The 17,957-nt window shown below is 55.3% G+C and overlaps 4 protein-coding genes across 4 annotated transcripts; 2 read left to right on the plus strand and 2 right to left on the minus strand.

Annotated features, from left to right (window-relative positions):
- Positions 1-265: 265 nt before the first annotated feature.
- CTHT_0060740 (putative glycerol transporter protein) lies at positions 266-4,690 on the minus strand (the record flags this gene model as incomplete). Its single annotated transcript, XM_006696327.1, has 4 exons — positions 266-2,034; positions 2,092-2,421; positions 3,129-4,179; positions 4,256-4,690. 4 exons carry the CDS (start codon positions 4,688-4,690, stop codon positions 266-268), a joined length of 3,585 nt encoding a protein of 1,194 aa, XP_006696390.1.
- A 1,284-nt stretch (positions 4,691-5,974) lies between these two features.
- CTHT_0060750 (uncharacterized protein) lies at positions 5,975-6,960 on the minus strand (the record flags this gene model as incomplete). Its single annotated transcript, XM_006696328.1, has 2 exons — positions 5,975-6,721; positions 6,850-6,960. 2 exons carry the CDS (start codon positions 6,958-6,960, stop codon positions 5,975-5,977), a joined length of 858 nt encoding a protein of 285 aa, XP_006696391.1.
- Positions 6,961-10,290: 3,330 nt separating this feature from the next.
- On the plus strand, positions 10,291-13,615 carry CTHT_0060760 (uncharacterized protein; the record flags this gene model as incomplete). Its single annotated transcript, XM_006696329.1, has 3 exons — positions 10,291-11,232; positions 11,319-11,891; positions 11,975-13,615. The coding sequence occupies 3 exons, from the start codon at positions 10,291-10,293 to the stop codon at positions 13,613-13,615; spliced, it is 3,156 nt and encodes a 1,051-aa protein (XP_006696392.1).
- Positions 13,616-15,198: 1,583 nt separating this feature from the next.
- CTHT_0060770 (uncharacterized protein) lies at positions 15,199-17,408 on the plus strand (the record flags this gene model as incomplete). The annotated part of the gene is made up of 2 exons (XM_006696330.1): positions 15,199-16,998; positions 17,082-17,408. The coding sequence occupies 2 exons, from the start codon at positions 15,199-15,201 to the stop codon at positions 17,406-17,408; spliced, it is 2,127 nt and encodes a 708-aa protein (XP_006696393.1).
- Between the last annotated feature and the right edge of the window lie 549 nt (positions 17,409-17,957).

Genomic DNA, 17,957 nt, shown 5'->3' on the forward strand with positions numbered 1-17,957 from the left:
TAGAGAAAAATGTGGTCTGGTCTAGCAGCTAACTAGGGACTTGGCTAGACAGTGTAAAGATATAGAATGTAACAAGTGACATTTGCGAAGGGATGTGATGGGTGAAGAATACACACAATTAGTATTCGCAGATCTCCCAACTCTATCTGTTGCTTTCTAACAAAAATCTTAATGACTCCTAACAAGAACCCAAACCCGAACACACACACATACACACAAACACACACAACACACACACACACACACACACACACTGGTACAACCCTCAACACTTCAAATTTACCCCTCTCCTCAACTCTCCCGCCCGAATCTCAAACATAACCTGTATCCCGACAAACAACGCTCCACACGCGGTCCCTAAGAACACCAATCCCTGATATTCCCTAAAAATCCCTTTGATAATACTCTCCAACCCGTCCAGTCCCACGGCAAAACCAACCAAATTCGCCATCATCATCATCAACACATTCCCCACCGCCCCAACCCCGCACAACATCCTGTACGCAGTCGGCCTCGCAGCCTCCCACTTCCGTTTGGGGAATAGATAGTTAGCTGCAATCTCGGGAAGGAAGAATAGTACGATCAGCCATCCCCAGACGAGGAGGTTAAGCTTGATGTCGTGCCATAGGGCAACGAAAGTAAAGACCGTCAGGTACGTCACCACGCTCTTGACTGCCTTGGCGGCACTCGAGAAGTCGGTGCCGCCCAACGGGATGTAGATGTATCGCAGGAGCCAGCGATAGTAGCTACGATGCCACCCGCGCCAGAAGGAGAGAGTCGAGTAATTGTTGCTCACGCAGCGGAGCATGTTTTCGGGGGGATCAATCCCGTCTGTAAGGGACCAGAGTCGGAAGAAGCGCCAGGGGAGAAGGAGCTTGAGCCAGATTAGGTGCAGGTTGAAGTAAGAGAGTAGTGAGAGCTGCGCCGGGGTATAGGAGGACCAATTGGGCCGGGCCTTGCTGATCGCGCAGACGTAGTCATAATGTAAAATGATTTCCATTGCTAATAGCGCCAAAAAGAAGCGGATGCCGTAGCGGAGGGTGCGAGCGCCGGAGATGGTCGCAGGGCGGTGCCGCGATTGGGAGATGTAGTCGTTGAAGGTGAGGATAGGGCCGGTGAGGTAGAGAGGTGCGTAGATGGCGTAGGCGAGGTAGGTGCGGAAGGTGAAGGCGTGAGAGGGGGCGGGGAGGGCAACGCGGTCGCGTTCGGAGAGCGAGGAGGGGTCTAGTTGTTTCTTCTTGGGGACATTAGATTTGTTTCGGTAGAGACAGAAGTGGGAGGGGACAAGACGAACCTCGATCGGACTGGATGCCCTCCTGTCCAAGCTCCAGTAGTAATCCAAATTGAAGCTGATCAGCCTCAAAACAGTAATGTTAAACAAAATCTCCCAGCGATTAATCAACCCCCCATGCCGATCCAACCATCTACCTAGCTGCACCACCGGCGGGACCGGATCACCCTTCTTAACTGGCCCCGTCCACAACATCGCCATATCCCTAAACCGATAGCCCTGACACAACTCATTGGCGAACAAGATGCAGATATTAAACGTCCACGTCGCAACAGGGATCCACCTTTTCGGCAGGCTTGTCGCCAGCCTATAATTCGCCGCCAGGATCAGCAGGATCTTAGCTGCGGAGAACCCATGCAGGGCGACAAGGTAGAGCAGGGCGAAGGCATAGTCGAAAGAGGTGCGCTGGCGCTGGCGCAGGTCGGCGGCCGCTTCGGAGGGGGAGGTAGCTGCGTCGGCGGGGATGGGATGGACTAGAGTGTTCCAGAGCTTGCGAGCAAGGGGATGCAGGATGAGCAGCAGCGCCATGTAGGGCAGGTTTGTGCGGAAGGTGTGGTATTGCGCGTCGGAGACGTCCTGGTGATGGTTAGCTTCGTCCCTCCTGTCTTGAATGACGCTCTGAAGGCTGAAGGGCGGGGACCGGGGGGGGGGAGGAGAGGGGTTGTAGAGGCTTACAATCTTCCTCCCCGGAATCCAACCATCAGACAAGTACTTCTGATACTTCTTATACCTAGGATCCTCCGCTGTCTTGTGTCAACCCCTCTTGTCTGTTCCCCCCTCTCTTGCAGACTAGTACTCACGTCTCGACACATCATACGCCACCCAAAACATATATGGCACGGCGGTCGCAAACACCAGATAATACACCCAAAACTCAAATGTATGCCATCTGGGGGCCGTCGCACGCTTGTCGGGCTTGCCAAAAGACGGGTCGGCGACGGCGGCGCGGTAGGGGACGGAGGCTGGCACCACAAAGCGCGTGTCGAGGGTCTCGAGGTCGTAGACGCTTTTGAAGAAGGATATCGGCCCGCCGCTGCCGCCTCCTCCTTTTTGTCTAGGGGTCATTGTGTAGGAGAGAGGTGTAGTGTTGGCGTTGGCGTTGGTGTTGAAGTTGGTTGAAGGCAGGGTCGCTGGCGTTGAGATGCAGCGATTCTTTGTGCGATCTTCGTGTCGCTTAGAACATCTTCGGACTCACCGGGTCAGAGGGCAAAGATTGCGGATCCGGAGGTGAGGGGGAGCTCGCAGTTTTGGGTGTTTGGCTGAAAGTTCGTTATTCTTTGTCGAGCTGCTCGCCGCAGACATTTGCTTGCTCGAGGTTGTCAAGTTGTCAATGCCCTGTCGCGACTCCGCGTAGCGGTTGGCCAGTTGGCGTCATGTGCTGCGGGGGACCCTTGTCAACAGCCCCTGAACCCCTTTTTCCCAAGCCTAGGCCTAGCACCGCCCAGATGAGGGTGATCAACGTCGCAACAAGGACAGCTCGAGTCGAAAGCACAATATTAGAACCCTAATTACTTATGAGACTTTGAGAGTGTGTGTTGTATGTCATTACTGTTTCCTATTCCACTCATTTCTGTCCCTATCTAGCCTGTAACCCACCCCTCCCCCTCCCCCCTAAAACAACAACTCCCTCAAGACCAACTTCTCCTCTCCTACGCCCCCTTCACCCCATAACTTCGCACCCTACTAAAGAAAAACGGCTTATTATGTTTCAGCGTAAACTCGGCCCAGTCACCCGTCAGCGTATTATAACTATAGAACCCCTTCCAAACTAACTTATTATTCCTCGCCCCTTTCCCTGCCGTCGCCAGCGTCAAATCCAGCCTATAGAAATACTTACTCACTCCCTCCGTCTCAACAATCACATCCCCCTCAATCTCGCTCAACGAAGCCCCCGGGTTCTCTCCCTCCCGTGCCATCCTCCACCGTCCCTTCAACGCAGACCTCATCACCGCCCCGGGCAAGTTCGCCCCGGCGGGGATGTTATTTTGCCCCGCAAACTGCGCAACGTACTCCTTCGTAAGATGATGCACCACCTCCCCCGGCTCGGCGGTCGTCAACAGGCTGATTACCGTCCCGTCTCTGAAAAACCTTAAATACCGGTAGTACGTCACAATGTGGATCGGCGACGCGCCCCAGGTCACTTGGTTGACCCCCAGGCCGGGTCGCATGTAGTTCACCGTGCTGATGTAGACTCCATTAAACCGGATGCGCGGGCGCAGACGCCACATGCGTTGCCAGGAGGAGGAGTACAAGGGTGAGTTGTAAAAAGCGAGGGTTACAGCGCGCTTTTCTTCGGCGTGGAGGCGCGCGCGAGCTGCTAATGTCAGGGCTGGGGCTGGAAATGATGTTGTTGTCGTTGGGGTGGTCGTTCCCGAGGTATTGGGGTCATCTTGAGCGTTGGAGGACTCCTCCGCTTCGCGGATCAGATCGGCCTCGGTCAACGGCTCCCAGGTGATCTGACACTGCCAGTAGTAATGCATGCCGCCGAAGCCGAACTCAGAGCCCAAACAGATGCGTCGCCAGATGCGGTCTTCGGTGGCGACTAGGTAAGCGAAGCGCTTGCAGACGAGGGAAAGGCGAACGAAGTCGCCGACGTCATTGATGGCGACGTCTTCAAGGATTTGGACGAGGATTTCCTCGGGGAGGGAGGCGATTGGGCACGGGGGAGGGGGCGTGCCCTCGATGACGGGCGGCGCGGGGGTGATGGTCAGGGAGGAGAAGCTTTCGATGAGGTCTTTGAGGGGAATGGGTTGTGAAGGTTCTTGCTTTTGCGTAGAGGTTGGGGTTGTCTTAAAACCTGCCCCAGTTGCAGAAGTTGAGGAAGAAACCGGCGCAGGCTTTTTGGGGAAGTGCTTGTTCCTGTACTTCTGGTCGACCTGGTCGTCCATCTGGTTCCCATCACATCAGCCCCTCATTCTCCTTCATCCCCATGCCAACACATGGATGGACACGACAACAACTCACCTGAAAAGCCTTCCGATACAACCTCAAACTCTCCCCCAGATTCCCTGCCGCCTCCTTTTCCACAGCCCGTTCATAATGTTCCAGCGCCGTGACCGGCTCTTGCTGCGTACCCGCTGCGCCCTTGCCCTTCTCCCCTTGAGCAGCTCCTGCTGCGTGAACGGGCTCATCAAACGGCTGCGACCGGACGTAGTCGTCCTCAGAATCCTTAACGACTGTCTTCTTCGCTGACGCAGGGGGCTTACCCCGCGGGGTTGTGACTCGGATGGGTTGGGCGGGGGATGTGGAGGAGGGTCCAGCGTGGGATTCATGATGTTGGTGATGTTGCTGACGTTGAGATGAGGATGCGTGTCGAGCGGCTCTAGCCTGGACCTCGGCCCGCCATTGCTGGCGGAAGGACTCGAGTTCGGGGTTGTTTGGCTCTTCGTAGGAGCTCATGATGAGGGTTTGTTTGCGCGGGAGGGAGGAGGTGAGGCTGGTGATAAGGATGGCGATGGTGATAGTGGGAATGGTGACTTGTGAAAGTGTCACTTTGTGGTTGCTTTCATTAGTTGAGACAATTTCCCGCGATGATGACCTTTTCTCGATTTAGCGGCTTCAGCTTCTAATAAATCCTTGCAACAAAGAATGATCCTTAAACACCGCTACATCCCCCTCCCAACCTGCAGGTCAAATCTAGCGTTAAATCGACCATCTGCGTCATCTGGCGACATTAGATGCGAATCAGCGTCACCGCGCCGATACCGATAAGCTTCTGCCCATCGCTCCCCGGATGACGATAGCGAAGTGAGCGGAATTCGGAAGCTTCCTTGCCGAGATGGGACAGGCGCTGATCCACTGTTTATCAAGTCTAGCCAATCAGAAGCGAGAAGAAGCTGCCTGCTTAATGCAGCAGAATGCACCGAATCCACCGAAGCTTTGAGATAAACCGCCCCGGGCCGCTTGCTTTTGTGCTTTGACGGGCTGATGTGTTCGGGGCATCATTGAGTTTTTGCAGGCAAGTATGGAACTCCAAGTCGGTCGATCTTTTTGAATGAGCGAATCAATTGCTGGTTGATGGGGTCGATACGCCAAGAGGATTTGATTTTACACAGCAGCGTTGGAAGGAAGTTAGGAGACTACTGAAACCTCTCTCCCACTGAAGGACAGACCCTCCCAAAGTGAGATCCAACAATGAATCGTAACATAGCCGAAACTTCAAGCTTTTGAAAATCCTGCAACAGAAAGAATGGAACATAAGAACAAGTTATGCTATTGAGCTTTGAACAAGTATGATTTCGCAGTATTACCGATGACTGTCAAACTCGAAAACAATTGTGCTCTTCTGACTGGTCGCGGGTGCTCGAAACGCGCGGATAGGGAAGACGCCTTCGAGCAGACTACTCGCTGTGTATAGGTAGCGTCGTATACAGTTTGCAGGAAAAAGCTCAGTGCGATTGATATCCAGATATCGATCATTTGTGACAAGTCTTGAGCACGATGACTGGGTATAAGTGAATCAGGGGAGGACCTGTTAGCGCAATAGGCTTCTGTAGACGGTTTACATTGCGTCTGTCGCACGCGGCGCTTCAAGGACCTTGGATTCAGAGACCTCGAATATGATATTCATGTTTTTAAGTGTCATATAACTACTGGATCTCTCCTATCTCCAAACATGCCTGGCCCAGCCAGGTATGTCAACCCTTCTACTTCAAAACACTTACCTCACCACCTACCACTACTTCACCTATTTTCCAGCGGCACGCTCCCCTCATGCTTGCCCTCCTCCAACTCCCTCACCACACTCGACGAAGCATCCTCCATTGCCGTCGCGCCCCCAAAAAATTTCCCCTTCAACCCCAACTTCTCCTCCGTAACTTTTTTCCTCATCCAAATCAGCCCCCACACAACCCCAAACAAAATGCAACAACCAACCGCAATCCCCACAATCCACGCCGCCAACATCGCGCCCTGCTCCTCAGGATCCAGAAAGTTGTACGTATAGAAACCTTTATCTGCGTACGTCACATACGCGACACATAGGTACAGCGCGAGGATGATGATCAACCACAACATATGGATCGCCAACGGCGGCTCCGTCCGCGGCACAATAATCTCAAACAATGCCATGGCGCTGTTTAGCGCGTGCTGCGAGACGTTGCTCCAGCCGCGGAACACCTCGGTGTACCAGTGGCCGTCGTAGAGCTGGGCCCAGTAGACGATGGTCACGATGAAAGGGAAGACGGTCACGGTGGTGTAGAAGAGGGAATGTAAAGCCTGCAGCGGGCGGGGCAGTTTGGCGAGGAGTGGGATTCCGGAGCGGGCATAGGTGAAGGTGTGCACGGCAGAGACAAGGAAGTAGAAGGCCAGGCCCCAGTAGGTCAGGTGGGTGAAGTAGCTAAATGTGGCGCGCGATTCGGCGCAGTGCTCGGGCGAGTGGATGCAGTCGTAGATGAGGATTGTGAGGAGGGTTGCGAAGGCGTAGAGGCTCTACATAGAAGGAAGGTGTTAGCAGGAAACATCAAGTTCCCCAGTGTTCATAACGAATGCATGGATGGCAGTGGGATTCTGGAGCTGAAAGATGGAGATTGTTGTGGAGTTGCACGGCCATGACGTACAAGCAATGCCCGGCAGCAAAAGAGCGCAAACGGCGATAGAATCCACGATGTCTCGAAGCGGTGCGTGGGATCCCAGGGATCGACCCCGAACTTGAATAAATTACGAGCCATGTTGAAGGGCTTTATCGAGTCAACTTGAGAATCGTAATGCTGCTGGATGGATGTTCTAGAAGGATTGCAGACAGATTCAAGTTCAGCCGTGCAACTTTAGCAACTCCACTCTAGCAGCGTTGTCCTAATCTCGAAGACGTCGTCACAAGATCGCAAGATCGAGATGCTGCCGTCGCGGAGGAGATTGCAGGGGAGGGCAGGGGATGAATATTTGCTGTTCCGCCGGTTTGGTGAGCCCCAGAATCGCGGTCTTGGCGACTGCGATTATCAGCCCATCGGGCGAAGCTTGCGAGCTTACGAATGCTTCATTGGCATCCCAAGCTCAGGAATTCTAAATCCGTAAAAAGAAGAGCTAACAACTGCGGCGTTAGGGCCATTAAAGAAGGCATTGCTCAGCCTTAACTGTCATACTGTCATTTGTTAAAGCAGCCACACGGTCGGGTGCCAACAGCACAAAAGCCAGGAAGCCTTTCCCTCCCCTTCCCCCCCCCCCCCGAAAAAAGGCTGATCCAAGCTTCCATGTTTCGCCTTCCATCACGAGCTCGATCAGCGTCGCAGGTTTCGGCCGATGGAACTCTTCGTCTAGGTCCAATGCTGCCCAAGACTTAAGGGACACGGCAGTGGATATCGGTAGATGTGAGCTAGAGGCGATGCGACTGTCTGATGAGGGGTCATTGTGTTGGTGCAGGCATTGTCGGCTTGGACACCGGAGTAGAGCTCGATGCTGTGACCGTGGTGTAAACAGCAGCCAATCGGGACTCAGGGCGGAAAGCGTGCGTCCCGGGAAGCTGGGATCGCAATCGGCGCCATGGTGCTGTGAGCGTTGTTGCGGTTCTTGTGGATGACTGCATCAGCGAGCTGGGCTTTCCTGGTGTAAAAGAGGAGAAGGGGAAAAAAAATGAGAATTGGAAAGACCGTCGATCTTTGAATTCCAGAAAATCAACGGCCTCGCGGCAGTTGGCGAGTCCGGGTCAGCGCGCACGGTCTTCCAAGACCGCAAGGTGCAGCATCGCGAAGCAGCCGAGGGCAGAGAGGAAGCTGCACGTGCAGGCGAGGAGAGCAGCTGAGCAGCCGAAGAGGAAGGAGTGGGAATCTCTCAGAGTTGCAGCCTGAAACAGCTATTGCAAATTTGAGCGGGAAATGCTCCTTCAAAACCTGCAGCTTCGTCGCCAATATTCTCAGCCGTTACTCTCAATCAATTGCAATACATCGTTATGCTATTTCTCTGCTATCCGCCGCAATCTCCTGACATGCTGCCATCCCCCCTATCGATTGGCACTGGGCAGTGCTCGCAGGAGTTGCTGACGATGAACCGCAGAGCAGAGGGACAACGGTGACGAATATTGTGGCACAGTCCAGTTCCCCCCTCCGAACTGTGCTGCACATCCACAACAGCTCAGCTCGAGGGCCCATAGCAGCAGCGAGTCGGCCCCACCAACTCTTTCGAGCCAACTGCAGGCATTCTGATTGGTCCAGGTCATGCATTCCGCACTGGGGCCCGCAGAAGCCCGCAGGAGTCTGCTGGGGCCAGGCGCCATCGAAGCTTTCACCTCCAAAAATTGTTCGCATGTGCGCCGCCGCCCTACCCTGCTTAATGCCCATCCATTTGGTTGGACACGCTAATAGCTGCAATGATCGCCATCCAACGGCGATATGTATACACTATTGTGTACACATACTGAGTGATATGTATGTGTTCGCCATGATATACCGTGGCAAGTTATGGGAGGGTAGGCGTGGTGGGCGAAGTGCTGATCACCACACCATGGTCGCCATCCTGCGCTGTAACCCAGCTGGATGGGATCACAGAGGCTGCTCGGTGATGATGGGAAAAATGAGGAAAAATGATGGGAGGGTCCATCTCTGTTGGCGAGAGAAATTGAGATGGGAAAGGGGAGAAAAGCGGAAGATTGGATGAGGGGCAGCGCCCGCCAGCAAGGTGCCCAGTGGCCGCCACCCAGCGCGCTGCAGGCCTGGAAAGGGGAAAGCTAGACTTCTCTGGAACACGCCCGGCCGCACAGTATGGAGAACGCTAGGCTAGCGCAACCGCTACTACGTTACCATGACGGCACCACACCCACCTTATTTTTTTTTCCTCGTAGAGCACGAGATCGCACACAGAGGAAGCGCCAGGATCCAGGGGAGGGGGACCCAGGGCTCCAGGGATCCAAGAGGAGCATCTGGCTGCTGCAGGGCGTCACCCGGTTCCCCCAGGAACGAACCGACCAGTCCGACGAGTTGTGTTCCCTCGTTGCTGGCGAATGCGTCGCTGCTTCAATAGTTCCCTGCGGGTGGAGTGAGGGCTTGACATCGATCGCTGATTTCGTTGATTTTGTGCCTTTCCAGTGTTGCTCCCCTCGCTCTCTCTGTCATATTCACCTCGCTCGCTCGCTCGCTGCTGCTGGAGTCAGCCCATTCGCTCACCTTCCTTCTGCTGCTGTTGTTTCTCTCTTTCAGCTGAACCCAGTCGTCAACATACCTCTCCAGGCTGCAGGAGCCTAGCCTCTGCAGCTCAACCGCCAAGCTTTATCACGTACACGCACGTCCACGTCAGGGACCCAGCAGACGCTGACACCTCACACCTCACTCACCCACATACCGCTCGCACACTACATACGATACCTACAGCAACCCCTGGAGCTGTCGGTCAGCCAGTCAGCCAGTCAACCACTCAAGCAATCATTCACGGCTGCGCAAGGAAATACCTCCGCAGTTGGCCTAAAACTGCGTCCTGAGCTTTCACCCCTTTTCAATCTGCGAGCCCCGATCTGTGTCCGTGTCACCACAACTGCTTCTATCCAGGTTACTCGGCCGCCATATTGCCTGTCTACCGCCTCTTCCCGCTCTCGCACAACTTCGGCCTTTGGGGTCCAGCAGCATTATGTCTCTTCCGGCTGCCGTCCGTGACAGCTGCTGAGTTCTACCATCTGCTTCTGTCTCACAACCCTCGGGCCAGACACCAATACGCGCTCCGCGTCGCCCCCAAGCGGGTTCTCATCAACCCGGATACCAGAGCTCAGCTCACCGTAACACCGCCGGACGGCATCGTTCGAACACTTTGAGCTTGGTCGGAGAGGCTGGCCTTCCCACCGCCTCCGGTGATCTGGTCTGCCCTGACACACATCGCTGCGCTGTGATCCCGTGTCTCCCGCATATCCTGTGACACCGCAGCTGCCACAAGTTCCTGCTGGCTGCCGCCTGCGCGGGTTGTTGTGCCTTGCCGGCCAATGGCCGTTGGCTCCCGACGACTTACCGTATCATATTGACATACCGCACATACATTCCATACATCTAGGTAGTGCCTTGATACCAGTATTCACCCCACCCACCATGGCTCTGCCACGATACCCGTCCTTTTCATCCTCACGTCTCTCGACAGAAGGGCAGCTGCCCATCTACCTCGTCCCGGATGAAGGCGACACCATGACCATCATCGACCAGCCCGACATCAGGCACCAGGAGCCCGAGCCTGCCCCGAGCTCCCCTCCTCCTCCAAAACATCCGATCCCGTCTATGCAGCAGGCGTTTATCGAGTCTCTTGAGGAGGCAACACAAAGACCCCCACCACCAAAACAAAGGTTACGAACTGGTGATGCTAAAGCGAGGCGAGCGGACTTACTAGATGGAGCACGGGATGACCCCGTGCCCACACATCTTTGGAGACGGCGACCAGGCCAAACCACTCATGAACTGTGTCGTCTCATCGCCCAGATCTCCTTCGGCGTGCACCTGATGTTGCACGGTATGGCCAATAGCCAGATATCGGTTGTGTCGATTCTGCAGGGCCACATCGACGACGTGGATGAGTTCATCGAGACGACTCTCGAAGACATGGACCTGGCTATCAGAGACATCAACGACCGCATCGGGTACCTTAAAGTACCCATGGACAACATCCATGTCTTTGAGACGATGCTCGAAAACAAGCGCTACCGGAAACAGATCACGGATGGCAACCGCCAGATCGAGCACATCCTGGCCCGTACCCAGATGGCCCTCAGGCAAACCACAGAGGACTTAACTGAAGGTCTGAAAGCCACCAGAGAGTTCACCATCTACCTAGCCGAGCACCAGCACGGCAGCTGGCGTCGCGAGCGCCCGGAGGTGATTGACGTGTTTGACGCGATGAAGGGCAACACGGACGGCTGGTTCAACGCCTTTATGGACCTGCAGTCCAAGGGGTCCTCCCTGAACGCTTTGATTGTCAGGTTGTCGGACATGGTTGCGGAGATTGACCGCAGAGCACGCGAGGTGAGCTGCCGCACGACTCGGGTATGTCGGGTTTGTGACTTCGTTTACAAAACCATGGCCGCCCAAACCGTAGGAGTTTCGTTTGTGCTAATGTGATGGTGATGTAGCAAAAGTCTAGGTCGCAGTCGGGTTCGCAAGGCCAGTTGCAGTTTCAGGCGCAGTCGCAGTCGCAGTCGGAAGTAAAGGAGAAGGAGAAAGAGCGATCGGGTTCGAGTACGCCCCGGTCGCCGCAGCATACGCCAAGGTCGTCGGACGCATCGGTCTCGACACCGCCTTCGTCGCCGCCGCCGACGCAGATTCCAAGCTCGCCTCCACGGCTGTCGTTGCGGTTGAGTGGGCTCGATAGCTTGGATTTCTCGCTCGCTGAGCAGCTGGCTGCTGTGCAGGAGGAGTCGGAACCGAAGGAAGAGCTTAAGGATAAACAGAAGACGAAGACAAAGGAGGAGACGGAGGAGTCAAAAGATGAGAAGCCAAAGGATTCCAAAGAATTCAAGGAGTCTAAGCCCGAACCAAAGGAGCAATCCGAGGAAGCGAGGGAGTACACGGAGGGGTCGAAAGAGAAGAAAGCTGATGCTGCTCCAGAAATGGAGACCGAGGAAGAACCTAAGCCGGAGTCAAAACAGGAGCCCGATTCTAAAAAGGATTCCAAGAAGGATCCCGGGTCGGATAACGAGAAGCCGGTAGCAAAGGAAGGCAAACACGATGCCAAGGAGGAACACGAGCAAAAAAAGGCAGCAGTGCCGCAGTCCCTCCACCAACACAGGCACCGCCGCCCCCGCCTGCACTCGAGGTGACCTCTAAATCGCCGTCGCCCCCTCCCGAGTCGATCGAATCCTCAGCTGAGTCGTCCCCGCGTCTGACTCCTGCATCGACGGCAGGATCACCGGACTCGACTCCGAAGTCGCCACCGTCGCCGCCGGCTCGTAACCCACGTCGACTGTCCGAGAGGCCGCCGCCCCGTAAGGAGGCTCCCAAACTTGACGTGCCCAAGCCGGACGCCGTCAAGCCCGAGGAGGATGAGAAGAGCCCGCTGTATATCTTACAGCCGAGGACGTACACGCCGCAGCCGCCGACCCCACAGCCTTCGCCGAGGATTATTCCCGATTGTGAAAGGGAGAGGGAGAGGGAACGGGAGCGTGAGAGAGAAAGAGAAAGGGAACGCGAGAGAGAACGCGAGCGGGAGAGAGAACGAGAGAGGGAACGCGAACGCGAACGAGAGCGTGAGAGGGAGCGAGAGCTGCGTGAGAGAGAACGCCGTCAGCGACCCAGAGCTGCAACCCACGATTCTGTACACACCAGGCAGGACTCTACTGGCTCATCTGTCGCATCTGCCGCCCAAATAACCTTTGCTCAGGCGAGGCCCCACGTTGAGCAGATTTTCGCCAAGCCGCAGATCATCAGGCCAAAGGTCGTTGAAATCGGACCCCGTGTCGACTCCCGCTCTGGTTCCCGAATGAGTCTTCGCCCAGAGTCCCGCACCTCTCGGCCCGACCCGGCCCAAGCCCCCGAGCTCGTCCCGATCGAGCTGGCCTCTGGTGCCGACCACTTTCCCGAAGCCCAGCCCCGCCAGCATCGGACGTCCCTTCGTCAGCGTGTCTCCCTGCGTACGACCCCGCCGAGTGCGATCAATGTGCCCTCGCCGCATGCACCGGAGCTCGGACGACCGGGATATTCGATCCAAAGGAACTTTACTCAGCCGATCACCCTCCCCTCGCAGCAAGCTCAAGCCCCAGACTCAGCCTATGGTTCAGATCCCGACCTCGAACGCGACTTTGCCCCGCCGAACATTTCGTTCGCCGCGCGCTATCAAAATGGCGGCGTCATTCCCTCGCCACACTCCGATCGCCAGTTTTTCCGCCCTGTGCCTGCCAGCCCTTATTCAGCACTTCAGCAGGCCGCCAATGCCTCTCCTCCCCAACGTCCTCACACCTCTGGCACCGTCGGCCCGCATTCCTTCCCCGCTCCCCCAACCACACCAAGCTTCGCTCCCCCTCGACTTGGAGGTGTCCAGTCAGCCATGGGCATTCACCCGACTGGCGGCAACAGCCTGATGAGCAACCCCAACCACTCTTCCTCCGCGTTGACGACTCACACCATCGCCCATTCGGGTGTCCCACGCCCACAACAGGGCAGTGGCGCGAGCATCAGAACTGCTGCTCCCGGTGGTTCGGGGGCAATCAAGAAGAAGAAGAGTGCCTTTGGCTGGCTGAAGAAGGCATTGTCGCTTGACGAGGAGGAGAGGGCGGAGTTTGAGGCGAGGAGGAGGGCAACTAATTTGGCGGCTGCGGGTGTCTATGATCCGGGGTATATGGAAAAGCCGGCGGAGCCGCTGTTTATTGATGGAAAGAGGGTTCGGCCTAGGGGGAGTACGCCTACACCGGGGGCGGGGAATGTCCCTAGGTGAATGGAGTGAAGAAAAGTTGAGGGAGAGACAGATTGGAGTTGAGTAGGAGGAGCTGCAAGGAGATTTATGCGGCTGGTCTCTGAGACGGAGGGGTTTCATGCCAGTCTGTTAAACAGGCAGCCAGCATTTTGGCACTGACAGCATGGCATAAGCATAACACCTGGCACCTGCTCTGCTGCGTACGACGGCTCGGCCCGGCGAACAGATAAATGTCTGGGAGAAGCACAACCGGGTTTGGCAGGTTTCTGGTACGGCATAACACCGAGCGGCATATACCCGGTGTCAGATCCGGGCAGTGGGACTCTGACTCTCTGGTTCCGGCTTGAGCCGATTCCGGGGATAATACGCTGATGCGGATACAGTACGACGCTATACATTCACCATCAAACGCTTATACATACAACATACACATACGACACGCATACTACGCTGACTGGGCTTCAACACGAAGTTGAAACCCAGTGAAGGTACATATCTACGCGCATGCACACACACACTAACGAACGACCCTCTGCATCCGCCAGTCGGGAGTCGAATTGAACCTGCGATTTTGCGTTCGCTTGGTATATGTTCTGTTTTTCATTTTCTATTGAGCGCTGTTTTCACCCTCAATCTCTTTTCATTATTTGATTGCCTGCGCATTTACGATACCCGGCGACAAAGCGTCGCATTCATCCTAGGCGCCGTAGTTGTGATTGCTGTCGGTAGTTCTGAAGGAGGGCTCCTGGCCGGTTCTAACGATACTTGAAGTATATATACTGTTTGTAATCTATCGATCTGTGTACGCCGATGGTTACCTACGTCACCCATTGTTCATGTCGGGGTTTGGACCCGATGTCCTTCATTTATGTTTTGGAGTTCCACTTTTCGAACATTGTATAAGGAGTATTTTTGTGCACAGCGGGATAGGAGAAAAGGGACTTAGCAAAGGACTTGGAATTGGATAATCGGATTCATATATCAGGGCGATCTTGCATATAACGAGAAGCGTATCATTTGCCTCTTTTTATGTATAGGTAGTGTTTACTTGGTAGTTCAAATGAAAGGATGAGTTGTGGTAAATTGGATTGGTGCCTTATCATGGTCTTGGGTTCTTCGGGTCTCACCTGTCAGTAAGCAAGCGAGATGCGGTCTCTATGAAACTTCATGCTTCAAGGTTCAGTACCCAGGCGTCTGAGGATCCCATGACCGTCTCGATCAACAAAAGCCCGGGAGAGGCGACTAAACCATTTGGAATTGCCCCTTCGCCTTTGAGGCGGTCCCTGAACTATCTGTCAAAGTCATCTTGACGCCTCGCTTACAGAGCAGTCTCGAACAGGGATCTTTGTTGTTGTTGGGCTTCTATCTCATCGATCCAAAGGTCCACAGTGCGCGATCCACTTATCCCTAGGTGGATTTTCCCTCTCTCCACTGTGCCGCACACAGTCTTTCTTCATTACGTAACACACTACGAACGCAAACGCAAACGCGACTTTTTGTTTCTTTCGGTTCCTGCCGCAAAAAATTTTCCCTCCATCTGTTCTCCCCTTTCCCCATCAACAACAACCCACTGCTGCTTTCCAGCCCACCCAGCAAGCATCACCATGGCCGCCCAGAATCAACAACAGCCCAGCGGCGGAAAAGACCACCTCTCCGACCTCGACCGCCACGTCCAGCTCCTTGAGGCCAAGGTCAACCAGCTGCGCACCTCGCTCGAGCACTGGCAGCAGTGGTTCTTCGAGTACTCCGCGCTCAAGGAGGAAGTCGAGCAGCTGCCGCGCGAGAGTGAACAGTCGCGCATCGAAGCACTCCGCCGTCTCCGCCGCGACTTTGACGGGAAGCTCCTGCAGGGCAAGGAACTGCACGAGATCTTGGGCAAGCCGGGACACGATGTCAAGCCGGTTGAGCATATCCTGAGCGTGCTGGGCCGCAGGCTGGATTATGTGGAGAAGAATATTGAGGGGCTGAATAAGTTGCTAGAGAAGGAGGAAAACAGGCTGGCGGCGGCGAGCGTGGTCGCTAGGCCGGATTTGGGGACTGATGAGGCGACGGGGTTGCCCATTACTGATATTATTGAGGAGCTGGACGAGAATGATAATGTCGTCAGCTCGAGGCTGCAGAGGGGAGGGGATTTGCAGCCGAGAATTGTGGAGGCGTTGAAGAAGATGGGGATTGAGGAGAAGGATCTGCCCCAGGATGAGGAGGAGCTGGAGAAGAGCCAGCCTACGACGCAGGATGAGGCTAAAGCTAAGGCTGGCGCTGGTGCTACTCAGGCGGGGGGGAAGAAGGGGGTCGAGGACAAGGCTGAGGAGAATAAGCCTGCTGACGAAGTAAAGGTCTATGGCCCCGAACCTCCTCCCCATCCGCCGCAACCTAGGAAAAGGGCGAAGCCCAAAGCTGACGTATCGGCGCAGAAGACGACGAATAATAAGGCGGAGGCCAAGGCTGACAGCCAACCGAAGCGGGCCGAGGCCAACGAAATCAATAAGAGCGATGCGACGCCGTCGTCGAGTTCTCCCCAGAAACTTTCTCAGCCCTCCGAGCCTGCCAGCGCTAAGAAGTCTGTGTCGTTCGCTGCGGATACCAAGCCCGGCCATGAGCCTCAGCCTGAGCCCCCTAAGTCGCTAACGGCTCAGCGGCTGGAGAAGCTCATGCAGCAGGCCCGTGAGCAGGAGAAGATGGACATGTCTGACGCAGTCATCCCGGAGAACGAGTCTCCTGAAGAGGCCAAGCTTCGCCGGGAGATGCTCGAGTACAGCATGTCGGAGATTGGTCCTGTTGTGGCTGAGTTGACTCTGGAAGAGAGTGACTACACGACGGAGAACGATACGACTGACTGGGATGACGAGGACGAAAACGAGGATGATGATGACGATGATGATGATGAGGACGAGCTTGGACGCTCGAAGAAGAGTCCCATCACCCCGGAGTACATCCGGCGCATGCAGGAGCTGGAGAGGCGCCTGGGCTTCCAGTCTCATTTCTCGGTGAAAAAGAATGAGACGAAGCCCGAGCCGTTGGCACCGAAAGCGTCGGCACAGCCGCCTCAAAAGGCTGCTCAGCCAGCGAAGAAGCCTGCTAAGCCGATGGAGGGTCTTGCTCGGATCTCGGTGGTGTCCGATGCAGAGATGTCAGACGCCCCACCGGCTAAGAAGGAGAAACCTAAGGCAAAGGAGAAGCCCAAAGAGGAGAAGCCGAAGGAGAGGAAAAAGAAGAGCGTCAGCTTCGCGTCGAAGCTGGACATCGCCCCCGATACCTCGGCTGGCCCGGCCCCTCCGCCACCCAAGCCCAAGCAACGCAAGACTGTTCATGTCGGCGACATTGTCGAGAAGGGGGCGGAGGCCGAGCTGCCTGAGTCATCGGAGTCGACGTCCGAGGGCATCATCGACGACAATGCGCCCCGCGTGTCCAGGTTCAAGAAGGAATTGGCCAAGGCATCGCGCAAAGGCAAACCGTTTCCCCATACCCTCCCCCCGGACCGTATCAGCTCCCCGCACACCTGTTCCCGCCTGCCCCCAAGCCTCCCGCACCCCCCAACCCCCCGGAACTGCAGACCGTGGCGCACACGATCGTCGAGCGGCCTGTGGCCGAGGAGGCAGTCGCCCCGGACGAGCTGGACGACGAGATTCTGTACAAGGAGGCAGCGGTTGAGTACAACCGGCTGCGCAACAAGCTGATCAAGCAGCAGGGTGGTTTCACGTCGCAAGAGCGTATTATTGACAGCGAGACCGGCCAGGTCGCGCTTGATGAGGAGCTGGGCGGCCCGAAGCGCGTCAGCAGGTTTAAGGCTGCCCAGCTAGCCAAGCTGCGATAGGCTGCTTGGTATCTTGTTTTCTATTCTCTCTCTCTCTCTCTCTTTTATTTTTTCCTTATTAATTACCATACCCAGCCGGCTTCTGCCGTAGTCGACTTGAATCAACTAGACTAGCGTCTGAGTGTTTAGTGTGATTCGATTCCCTGTGACCGACCGAATCACATCTCCAGGATTACCTTACGTTCTCTTTCGTTTGACTAACTTCCTGCCGACAGGAAGCATGACAGTTGGTCTACTATGGACAGCACGGTTTATACCTTCAGGAACGCTCCGACAATTGATGGTCTGCGGCTAATCAATCCGCTTATCATTACTAGCAGTTCCGAGATCAAAGGGATGAGCTCTCTGACCCCATGGCCCTTGGCAAATCCATGGCCTCGGGGATTCGTTTCACTCATTACATTTCTTCATCGTAGATACCACTTGTAGACTCTCTGTAGACCAGGTAGAGAATACGGAGGTGTAATAGACTGTGGACCAATTAAGAAACGTCATGTATACGTGTGTCATGTTGTGATATTCGACGATGCCTCAGCGCCAGATTTATGC

This window comes from Thermochaetoides thermophila (genome assembly GCF_000221225.1).
Source record: "Thermochaetoides thermophila DSM 1495 unplaced genomic scaffold scf7180000011821, whole genome shotgun sequence".
In the NCBI taxonomy this organism is placed as follows: Eukaryota; Fungi; Ascomycota; class Sordariomycetes; order Sordariales; family Chaetomiaceae; genus Thermochaetoides; species Thermochaetoides thermophila.